General features: G+C 34.9%; 1 protein-coding gene across 2 annotated transcripts; it reads right to left on the bottom strand.

The window, feature by feature from the left end:
- Positions 1 to 78: 78 nt before the first annotated feature.
- Positions 79 to 11,004, bottom strand: LOC133639712 (ATP synthase membrane subunit K, mitochondrial-like). 2 transcript variants are annotated; one of them, XM_062033267.1, is made up of 4 exons: positions 10,957 to 11,004; positions 6,960 to 7,151; positions 4,716 to 4,808; positions 79 to 1,624 (listed from the first exon to the last, which is right to left on the bottom strand). In XM_062033267.1, the coding sequence occupies exons 2-4, from the start codon at positions 7,026 to 7,028 to the stop codon at positions 1,526 to 1,528; spliced, it is 261 nt and encodes an 86-aa protein (XP_061889251.1). In that variant the 5' UTR covers positions 7,029 to 7,151; positions 10,957 to 11,004; the 3' UTR covers positions 79 to 1,525. The 2 variants fall into 2 exon arrangements, with proteins under 2 accessions (XP_061889251.1, XP_061889250.1); XM_062033266.1 differs by lacking the exon at positions 10,957 to 11,004 and having other exon boundaries at positions 6,960 to 7,241.
- Between the last annotated feature and the right edge of the window lie 421 nt (positions 11,005 to 11,425).

Raw genomic sequence — 11,425 nt, 5'->3', positions numbered from 1 at the left:
TAATTGGAGCCTTGAATAGGTCAATAATTCATTATAACATTGAGTTCTTTTTTTTAAAAGAAATGGCAAAAAAAGAAAAAAAAACAGCCTGCATGGCAGCTTTTGTGTCAACATTGCAACTTTTTCTAGTCAGATTTCACCTCATTCCACTTTTTTTAATGTTTTTTTAATTTATGCAATAGCATTTCCAGAACATGTGGCGGGCCGGTAAACTATTAGATGCGGGCCGCAAATGGCCCCGGGGCCGCACTTTGGACACCCCTGCTTTGGATGAAAGTGTGGAACGAATAAATATTGCGCATTCAAACAATGACAATAAAATTGCGGTCTTTTTAAAGTTAATTGAAAACTATAGAAGCAAGTAATAAGCTGATGAGTCCAAATTCAAAACTGTGATTTAAAAAACCTCCCATTTGACAGCAGTAATTAACAAGTTAAATAACATGTACAAATACTTTCACTATCACTGCAAATAAATCTTCCAACACCATCAGATCAGTTTTTTAGAGCTTGAAACAGCTTAAAACACACACAATACTGCAATAACAATAACAATAACAATCTAAAATGATGCAGTTTTTTTTTTTCCTCCGGACATATATTTTGAAATATTGTATAATTCTTTTTAACATTCTGGAGATATAACAAAGACATGATGTATACAAAAGACAAACTCTTCCACTTTGCATCTGTCCATCTTAGATGATCTCGGGCCCAGTGAAACTGGGAGCGTTTCTGGGTGTTGTTGATAAATGGCTTTGCATAGTAGAGTTTTAACTTGCACTTACAGATGTAGCGGCCAACTGTAGTTACTGACAGTGGTTTTCCGAAGTGTTCCTGAGCCCATGTGGTGATATCCTTTACACACGGATGTCGCTTTTTGATGCAGTACCGCCTGAGGGATCCAAGGTGTGTAATATCATGGCTTACCTGCAGTGATTTCTCCACATTCTCTGAACCCTTTGATGATATTACGGAGCGTAGATGGTGAAATCCCTTGTTGAGAAATGTTGTTCTTCAACAATTTGCTCAGGCATTTGTTGACAAAGTGGTGACCCTCGCCCCGTCCTTGTTTGTGAACGACTGAGCATTTCACGGAAGCTGCTTTTATACCCAATCATGGCACCCACCTGTTCCCAATTAGCCTGTTCACCTGTGGGATGTTCCAAATAAGAGCATTCCTCAACTTTCTCACTCTTTTTTGCCACTTGTGCCAGCTTTTTTGAATCAAATTCCAAATGAGCTAATATTTGCACAAAAGTTTCTCAGTGTGAACATGAAATATCTCGTCTTTGCAGTCTATTCAATTGAATAGAAGTTGAAAAGGATTTGTTGTATTCTCTTTTTATTTACCATTTACACAACGCGGCAACTTCACTGCTTTTGGACTCACCGTGAATAAGAGAAGAGAAAACGCAAGACATGGTGACAGATAACATTTACTGACATCATAGATGTTACCGAGAAATCTTTCTTTTTTTCTTTCTTCACGTCATAAATAATGGCAACAAATGCTTTTTTTTTTTTAAGCTGTGGAGTTTTTATGAGCTTCTTTCTTGGTTTGTCTGTGCATGAAAAAGGCCGCCATGGTTACAGCGACGATGCTGTAAGTCGCCAAGACACACTGGAAAGAAGCAGAGGAACACTTTTAGCATTAACGAATCAACGTTCCTTATTTCCTCATACATTGGCCAGGGATGTCGATGTGCAGCCTTCAGTGGAACCTCCATTTGCAAACCCCTTTATTTGCCAAATCTTTCATTTACGAACTTTGACGTCGAGCCAAACGTGTTTCTGTGTGCGAACGTTCATGCATTTTGTCTCACGCCTGCAGACAAAAAGCAGGGAGCAGCATTTTTTTGTGTTTTTTTGCCTTTCTGACGAGTTTTGTCCCTTTTGCTAACCCGATACGAGCCTCGAAAAAAACCCACGGTCCAGTGTGGAGATAGGATAGCAACAACTTAAATAGTCTTGATTGCTAAAACGAAGCAGGTGCGGGACATAGCGCTCAAAGGAAGACATGAAACTGCCAACAAAACAGGAAAAGCCACCAAAATAGGAGCAAAAAACTACAACTAAAACACTAATCCAATCCAATCCACTTTATTTATATAGCACATTTACACAACAAGAATGTTTCCAAAGTGCTGCACAGCCATGTTAAAAACAATATTAAAAACGATATTAAAAACAATATTAAAAACAATATTATGCTACACCAATGACTGAATAAAAACAAAGAATAAATTAATAGAAAACCAATAAAGAGACAATATAAAAAATAAATATGATTAAAAACGATTTAAAGGGTAAAACCAATTAAAACAGTAAAATAGACATCAACATTTATAACCCTAACCCTAACCACACAGGACAACAGAGGACAGAAGACCACACAACTCACGTAGTGTTGAAAGCCAAAGAATACACACAGGAAAACACACAAAAAAAACCCAGTAGGTGGCAGCAGGTCGCTAATTGCTTTGTAGATGTCGGGAACGACGACAATGGTGTGCAGGTAAAAAGGTGTCTAATGCTTAAACCAAAAATAAACAAAAGGCGAGTGCCGCTAAGAAAAGGCATTGAAGCTTAGGGAAGGCTATGCAGAACTACAAACCCCGTTTCCATATGAGTTGAGAAATTGCGTTAGATGTAAATATAAACGGAATACAATGATTTGCAAATCATTTTCAACCCATATTCAGTTGAATATGCTACAAATTCATTGTATTCCGTTTATATCTGCTCCCCTCACCTCCCAGGGGGTGAACAAGGGTCAAATGCAGAGGACAAATTTCACCACACCTAGTGTGTGTGTGTGACAATCATTGGTACTTTAATCTTTAATCTTAATATTTACACTACCGTTCAAAAGTTTGGGGTCACCCAAACAATTTAGTGGAATAGCCTTCATTTCTAAGAACAAGAATAGACTGTCGAGTTTCAGATGAAAGTTCTCTTTTTCTGGCCATTTTGAGCGTTTAATCGACCCCACTAATGTGATGCTCCAGAAACTCAATCTGCTCAAAGGAAGGTCCGTTTTGTAGCTTCTGTAACGAGCTAAAGTGTTTTCAGATGTGTGAACATGATTGCACAAGGGTTTTCTAATCATCAATTAGCCTTCTGAGCCAATGAGCAAACACATTGTACCATTAGAACACTGGAGTGATAGTTGCTGGAAATGGGCCTCTATACACCTATGTAGATATTGCACCAAAAAGCAGACATTTGCAGCTAGAATAGTCATTTACCACATTAGCAATGTATAGAGTGTATTTCTGTAAAGTTAAGACTAGTTGAAAGTTATCTTCATTGAAAAGTACAGTGCTTTTCCTTCAAAAAATAAGGACATTTCAATGTGACCCCAAACTTTGGAACGGTAGTGTACATTGTTGCGTTTGACCAGATGTTCCTCCAAGTGGGATGTAAAACGCTGGTCAGTCCCAAGTTCCTTAATGACATATAAACTGAACTCAAAAGGTACCACCAAGCATAGAATAGGTATTTTGTAATTTATTGTCAAATATTTGAGAATAGAGACCAGCCTCGAACAACACATCCAAATGCGTAGCCCAAGTTGATCTGGCATTCCAAAGGAAAAAGCAACTCTTTTCACACAAAGAAAGCCCCCCCCCCCCTCCTCTCAACACTGATAAGAAGAGAGACTTGGGGGTTGTGTTCACATTCCTGATGGTTTAGGACCCTGTCTAAACAGGCAATCTGAAGACAAAGAGAAACTAGTATACAGAGTATACATGGAAAAATATGAGCTGATTCAAACATGATTATGAATAAAGAAATAGCTCTTAAACATATGCATTATCCACAACATCTAACACAATTTCCCAACTCATATGGAAACGGGGTTTGCAAAACTGAACTGGCTGCAAAGTAAACAAAAACAGAATGCTGGACGACAGCAAAAACTTACAGCGTGTGGAGCAGACGGCGTCCACAAAGTACATCCGTAAATGACATGACAATCACCACCAAAAATAGGAGCGCAAGACAAGAAGTAAAACACTACACACGGGAAAACAGCAAAAAAAAGTCCAAATAAGTCAGGGTGTGATGTGGCAGGTGGTGACAGTACACCTACTTTGAGACAAGAGCTATAGTGATGCATGATTGGTTATGCTTTAAAGTCATATCCAACAATTGCGAGAACAACTTTTTACTGTCAATATTGACTACGGAGTTTCATTTTTTTAATGACTTCTGCTGGTGTTGTACCCCTGGATTTTTTCTATGAAAAAAAATGAGCCTCGGCTGAAAAAAGGTTGAAAAACAGCACTGTATAGCACTTGATATTGTGTTCAACGTGTACAAACCTTCACTAAAATATGGAACCCATTATTCCTATTGACATTGTTTCTCGTGGAGAAATGTGCTTCACTATACAAACTTTTCCATTAAGAACCAATGAAGTTTGTAAATCGAGGTTCCACTGTATCTACTGTATATTGTTTGGATTTTGATGAAAACACAACATCGGTTATACTTAATTGGTGTGATTGGAGTGATTTGGTAGGTGCTGCTGTTGTGGTTAGCAACAAATGTCTCAGCACTCTTTAATGTCGGTGTGAATTAACGGAAGCCGGACTTTGGCACAAGTCTGACTGATTAGATGGGAGGCCACTACCTGAGGAAATACGGTATGATAAAACACCAAGATGTGTGTGTGTGTGTGTGTGTGTGTGTGTGTGTGTATGTACATTTCGGCGCCCCCGCATGGTGTAGCTGTTGAAGTACTTCCTCAAACCAGTCAACTTGACGGCAGCAGGCGCCTCCGTGCCAAGAAGTTGCCTCTGAAAAGGACAGCAAAGACATGTGCAGGCCAATATGATGCAAGAAAGAAAAAAAAACACAATCCGAGATGGTGAAAGGTCAACCGCCCCGTCATAGTGAAAGAGAAACCATGAAGCAGTCGTTAACTGTAAGTGGAAAATGTTAACCTCTTCAAAGGGCAGTGTGTCTTGGATGGGGTTGTTGTTAGTAAACAGTGGTGCTGCTAGGTCAGGGGTCGGCAACCTTTACCACTCAAAGAGCCATTTTGGCAAGTTTCACAAATTAAAGATAATAATGGGAGCCACAAAAAAATTTAAAATGAAAAACACCGCATACAAAGCTTAAATGCTTTGTGCTATGTTAAGCAGGGGTCTCCGACACACGCACCGGCACGCACTTTAATGTGGAAATTTGATGTTAGCGCGGCCCGCGAGTTTTGAATGAATGGCGCTTGATAGCGTCATACTTGCAACCCTCTCATTTTCCCGGGAGACTCCCGAATATCAAGGCGTGATGACACTACTTTTAGCGCCCTCTATAGTCTGCCCTAATAGCGTACCTGCTCGACCACATGTAGAATGCAGTTTCAGCTTGCTCACGTAAGTAACAGCAAGGCGTACTACCTCAGCAGCCACACATCTTACACTGACGGTACCAATACCCAGAATCCCATGCAGCCCTAACTCTTCCGCTCAACCAACGCACGGAGAAGGGGGGGGGGGGTGATGTGTGGGGGGATTTGGTGGTAGCGGGGGTGTATAATGTAGACCGGGAGAGTTAGGGCTGCATGGGATTCTGGGTATTGGTTGTGTTGTGTTTATTTTGTGTTACGGTGGGATGTTCTCCAGAAATGTGTTTTTCATTCTTTTTTGGTGTGGGTTCACAGTGTGGCGCATATTTGTAACATAACAATGTTAAAGTTGTTTGATACGGCTACCGCCAGTGTAAGCTGTGTGGCTGATGAGTAAGTATGCTTTGCTGTCTCCTATGTGTGCAAGTATAAGCAACCTACAACATGTGGCCGGGCTGGCACGCTTGGAACGCTGTTGGTAAATGCTATAGAGGACAAATACTGCAGTGCAATTAGGGCACTCCCTTTATTTAGTAATCAGAGTGTAAATATGACTATATTTTCCCTGGGAGTTATCTATGAGAGACACTGAGATCCATAAGTCTCCTGGGAAAATCGGGGGGGATCGGCAAGTATGTAGCTGAGCCGCATCAGAGTGGTCAAAGAGCCGCATGCGGCACCGGAGCCGCGGGTTGCCGACCCTTGTGCTAGGTCCATGACCATCAAGGTCTGAAAGGACAATGTAAACCAACTAATCCGTGCATCATTCGTTTTCAAAACAAAAACTAAACTAAAAAAAATAAATAATAATAATAATCCCACGGATTGTAATTCTCCATGTGAATCATTTGTTCTCCAATATAAAACCAAGACTAAAAAGCGAAACAACAACTCATGTTTTCCATACTTCTTTCCAGACCCAAAACAAACAAAACAAAAAAAAACAGACAATGAAGTGTTTTTTTTTAATTACAATTGTGTGCACGATTGGAAAATGGACAAAATGGACAACAGGCATATTTGGTCAGTGTAGGTCCGTGTACCTTCCCGCCATTCTGTTGCCAATTCTAAAATGCAAATCAAAAGACTAATTTCGGGCCATTTTTTTCTATTTTCATTTCTGAAACAAAAGTTGAACAACTATTTAAAGACACTTTTTTAAAAGGACAATAGGACTCCTGCTGAACAAATATGTTAGCGGTATGCTAAAAACATGCTAAACGCAAAAGGAAAAGCTAAAATACTGGAAACTTCCGGTGTCTTCAAATGAAAACACATTCGTTTTGGTCTGTTTTTCCATTTCTGTTGACTGGGAATTGTAATATTTGCTATGTGAAATATAGGATACAAACACCGTTTTTCATTTTAAAATTAAATTAAAATAAACCAATCAATCGTTTTTTTGTTTTTAAATGTCCAATGATGTAAATAAACTCCAGCGACCATTATTACCGTATGTTTTGCTCATTTCATTTCCGTGTATGTGCTACAGACTACTGCATAAGTACATTGGGGGGGAAAGTAACATCGTCCTTTGTAGAGATTGTCATTTTCCAGTCAAACGCAGACAGAAGAAGGATTAAATCAAATAATTCCTTACCTTTACCTCCGTTATCAGGTGACCAAAGCTAGTGAGCGGGATGCGCACTTTTACAGGAGACGTCGGCATGATAGAATGATGTTTATTCTCACACTTCCACCAAGCGAAGTCGTCTTTACTACAATTTCGTCCGCCCCGAGATTGATATTATTTTCTAAAAGCAGGCAAATATATTTTATTGTCTAAAAGCAGGTAAAGACATTATTGTCTAAAAGCAGGCAAAGGGGTCACATGTGAGTGTTCCGGGTTGCTGTGACGCCACCAGAATCCGACCAATCAGATGTCTGTTTGTGAAGTTTCGACCAATAAACTGGTGGCTTGGTGGCATGTCGTCACTATTCTGTTACACAAGTGAGTGTAATTTCGCTTTTAGGCCACAGGATGGCGACATATACATGTATAGTATTGTACAAGACAGTACCAACGACGAAGTGAGAAATGATAACCTTCGTGTGCAAGCGAAACGTTTTCAAGATTTGGACAAATAAGTCATAATTATGAGATGTAAAGTCAAAACTATGAGATAAACTCGAAATTATGAGGTCATAAATCATAATTGTGAGATAAAAAGTCGACATTTTAAAAAATAAAGTCGAAGTTATGAGATAAAAGGTCATAATTATGAGACAAAAACGTGAAATTATGAGGGAAAAAAAGTAATTTATGAGATAAAAAGTCATGAATATGAGATTAAAAATGTGTAAATTACAAAATAAGAAAAATCTAATTATGAGTCAAGAAAATCGAAATTATGAGAGGGGGCGTATATTATTGTCTAAAAGCAGGCAAATATATTATTGTCTAAAAGCAGGTAAATATATTATTGTCCAAAAGCAGGTAAATATATTATTGTCTAAAAGCAGGCAAATATATTATTGTCTAAAAGCAGGCAAATATATTATTGTCTAAAAGCAGGTAAATATATTATTGTCTAAAAGCAGGTAAATATATTATTGTCTAAAAGCAGGCAAATATATTATTGTCTAAAAGCAGGTAAATATATTATTGTCTAAAAGCAGGTAAATATATTATTGTCTAAAAGCAGGCAAATATATTATTGTCTAAAAGCAAGTAAATATATTATTGTCTAAAAGCAGGTAAATATATTATTGTCTAAAAGCAGGCAAATATATTATTGTCTAAAAGCAGGTAAATATATTATTGTCTAAAAGCAGGTAAATATATTATTGTCTAAAAGCAGGTAAATATATTATTGTCTAAAAGCAGGCAAATATATTATTGTCTAAAAGCAGGTAAATATATTATTGTCTAAAAGCAGGTGAATATATTATTGTCTAAAAGCAGGCAAATATATTATTGTCTAAAAGCAGGTAAATATATTATTGTCTAAAAGCAGGTAAATATATTATTGTCTAAAAGCAGTTAAATATATTAATAAAGTAGGTAAATATATTATTGTCTAAAAGTAGGTAAATATATTATTGTCTAAAAGCAGGTAAACGTATTATTGTCTAAAAGCAGGTAAATATATTATTGTCTAAAAGCAGTTAAATATATTATTAAAGTAGGTAAATATATTATTGTCTAAAAGTAGGTAAATATATTATTGTCTAAAAGTAGGTAAATATATTATTGTCTAAAAGCAGTTAAATATATTATTAAAGTAGGTAAATATATTATTGTCTAAAAGTAGGTAAATATATTATTGTCTAAAAGTAGGTAAATATATTATTGTCTAAAACCAGTTAAATATATTATTAAAGTAGGTAAATATATTATTGTCTAAAAGCAGGTAAATATATTATTGTCCAAAAGCAGGTAAATATATTATTGTCTAAAAGCAGGCAAATATATTATTGTCTAAAAGCAGGCAAATATATTATTGTCTAAAAGTAGGTAAATATATTATTGTCTAAAAGCGGGCAAAGGGGTCACATGTGAGTGTTCCGGGTTGCTGTGACGCCACCAGAATCCGACCAATCAGATGTCTGTTTGTGAAGTTTCGACCAATAAACTGGTGGCTTGGTGGCATGTCGTCACTATTCTGTTACACAAGTGAGTGTAATTTCGCTTTTAGGCCACAGGATGGCGACATATACATGTATAGTATTGTACAAGACAGTACCAACGACGAAGTGAGAAATGATAACCTTCGTGTGCAAGCGAAACGTTTTCAAGATTTGGACAAATAAGTCATAATTATGAGATGTAAAGTCAAAACTATGAGATAAACTCGAAATTATGAGGTCATAAATCATAATTGTGAGATAAAAAGTCGACATTTTAAAAAATAAAGTCGAAGTTATGAGATAAAAGGTCATAATTATGAGACAAAAACGTGAAATTATGAGGGAAAAAAAGTAATTTATGAGATAAAAAGTCATGAATATGAGATTAAAAAAGTGTAAATTACAAAATAAGAAAAATCTAATTATGAGTCAAGAAAATCGAAATTATGAGAGGGGGCGTATATTATTGTCTAAAAGCAGGCAAATATGTTGGATATATATGTTGGACTTTCACAATATTATATCAGACCCACTCGACACCGAGGATGTCGTTGTGGCTTGTACAGCCCTTTGAGACACTAGTGATTTAGGGCTATATAAATAAACATTGATTGATTGATGATTGATTGAAATATATTATTGTCTAAAAGCAGGTAAATATATTATTGTCCAAAAGCAGGTAAATATATTATTGTCTAAAAGCAGGCAAATATATTATTGTCTAAAAGCAGGCAAATATATTATTGTCTAAAAGCAGGCAAATATATTATTGTCTAAAAGCAGGTAAATATATTATTGTCTAAAAGCAGGTAAATATATTATTGTCTAAAAGCAGGCAAATATATTATTGTCTAAAAGCAGGTAAATATATTATTGTCTAAAAGCAGGTAAATATATTATTGTCTAAAAGCAGGCAAATATATTATTGTCTAAAAGCAAGTAAATATATTATTGTCTAAAAGCAGGTAAATATATTATTGTCTAAAAGCAGGCAAATATATTATTGTCTAAAAGCAGGTAAATATATTATTGTCTAAAAGCAGGTAAATATATTATTGTCTAAAAGCAGGTAAATATATTATTGTCTAAAAGCAGGCAAATATATTATTGTCTAAAAGCAGGTAAATATATTATTGTCTAAAAGCAGGTGAATATATTATTGTCTAAAAGCAGGCAAATATATTATTGTCTAAAAGCAGGTAAATATATTATTGTCTAAAAGCAGGTAAATATATTATTGTCTAAAAGCAGTTAAATATATTAATAAAGTAGGTAAATATATTATTGTCTAAAAGTAGGTAAATATATTATTGTCTAAAAGCAGGTAAACGTATTATTGTCTAAAAGCAGGTAAATATATTATTGTCTAAAAGCAGTTAAATATATTATTAAAGTAGGTAAATATATTATTGTCTAAAAGTAGGTAAATATATTATTGTCTAAAAGTAGGTAAATATATTATTGTCTAAAAGCAGTTAAATATATTATTAAAGTAGGTAAATATATTATTGTCTAAAAGTAGGTAAATATATTATTGTCTAAAAGTAGGTAAATATATTATTGTCTAAAACCAGTTAAATATATTATTAAAGTAGGTAAATATATTATTGTCTAAAAGCAGGTAAATATATTATTGTCTAAAACCAGTTAAATATATTATTAAAGTAGGTAAATATATTATTGTCTAAAAGCAGGCAAATATATTATTGTCTTAAAGTAGGTAAATATATTATTGTCTAAAAGCAGGCAAATATATTATTGTCTAAAAGCAGGCAAATATATTATTGTCTAAAAGCAGGTAAATATATTATTGTCTAAAAGCAGGTAAATATATTATTGTCTAAAAGCAGGTAAATATATTATTGTCTAAAAGCAGGCAAATATATTATTGTCTAAAAGCAGGTAAATATATTATTGTCTAAAAGCAGGTAAATATATTATTAAAGTAGGTAAATATATTATTGTCTAAAAGCAGGTAAATATATTATTGTCTAAAATAAGGTAAATATATTATTGTCTAAAAGCAGGTAAATATATTTTATTGTCTAAAAGCAGGTAAATATATTATTGTCTAAAAGAAGGTAAATATATTATTGTCTAAAAGCAGGTAAATATATTTTATTGTCTAAAAGCAGGTAAATATATTATTGTCTAAAATCAGGTAAATATATTTTATTGTCTAAAAGCAGGTAAATATATTATTGTCTAAAAGCAGGTAAATATATTATTGTCTAAAAGCAGGCAAATATATTATTGTCTAAAAGCAGGTAAATACATTATTGTCTAAAAGCAGGCAAATATATTATTGTCTAAAAGCAGGTAAATATATTATTGTCTAAAAGTAGGTAAATATATTATTGTCTAAAAGCAGGCAAAGGGGTCACATGTGAGTGTTCCGGGTTGCTGTGACGCCACCAGAATCCGACCAATCAGATGTCTGTTTGTGAAGTTTCGACCAATAAACTGGTGGCTTGGTGGCATGTCGTCACTATTCTG

This window comes from Entelurus aequoreus, linkage group LG22 (genome assembly GCF_033978785.1).
Source record: "Entelurus aequoreus isolate RoL-2023_Sb linkage group LG22, RoL_Eaeq_v1.1, whole genome shotgun sequence".
In the NCBI taxonomy this organism is placed as follows: Eukaryota; Metazoa; Chordata; class Actinopteri; order Syngnathiformes; family Syngnathidae; genus Entelurus; species Entelurus aequoreus.
The sequence above is the reverse complement of the archived record's forward strand: the minus strand, read 5'-3'. Positions and strand labels throughout refer to the sequence as shown.

Bases quoted from the DNA above. Each gene is read 5' to 3' on its own strand.
- LOC133639712 (XM_062033267.1), bottom strand. From the start codon at position 7,028: ATGCCGACGTCTCCTGTAAAAGTGCGCATCCCGCTCACTAGCTTTGGT. The intron at 4,809-6,959 runs GTAAGGAATTAT...TGTCCTTTTCAG, and splicing joins ACCTGATAACGGAGGTAAAG to AGGCAACTTCTTGGCACGGA. The intron at 1,625-4,715 runs GTACATACACAC...GCTTCTTTCCAG, and splicing joins CCATGCGGGGGCGCCGAAAT to TGTGTCTTGGCGACTTACAG.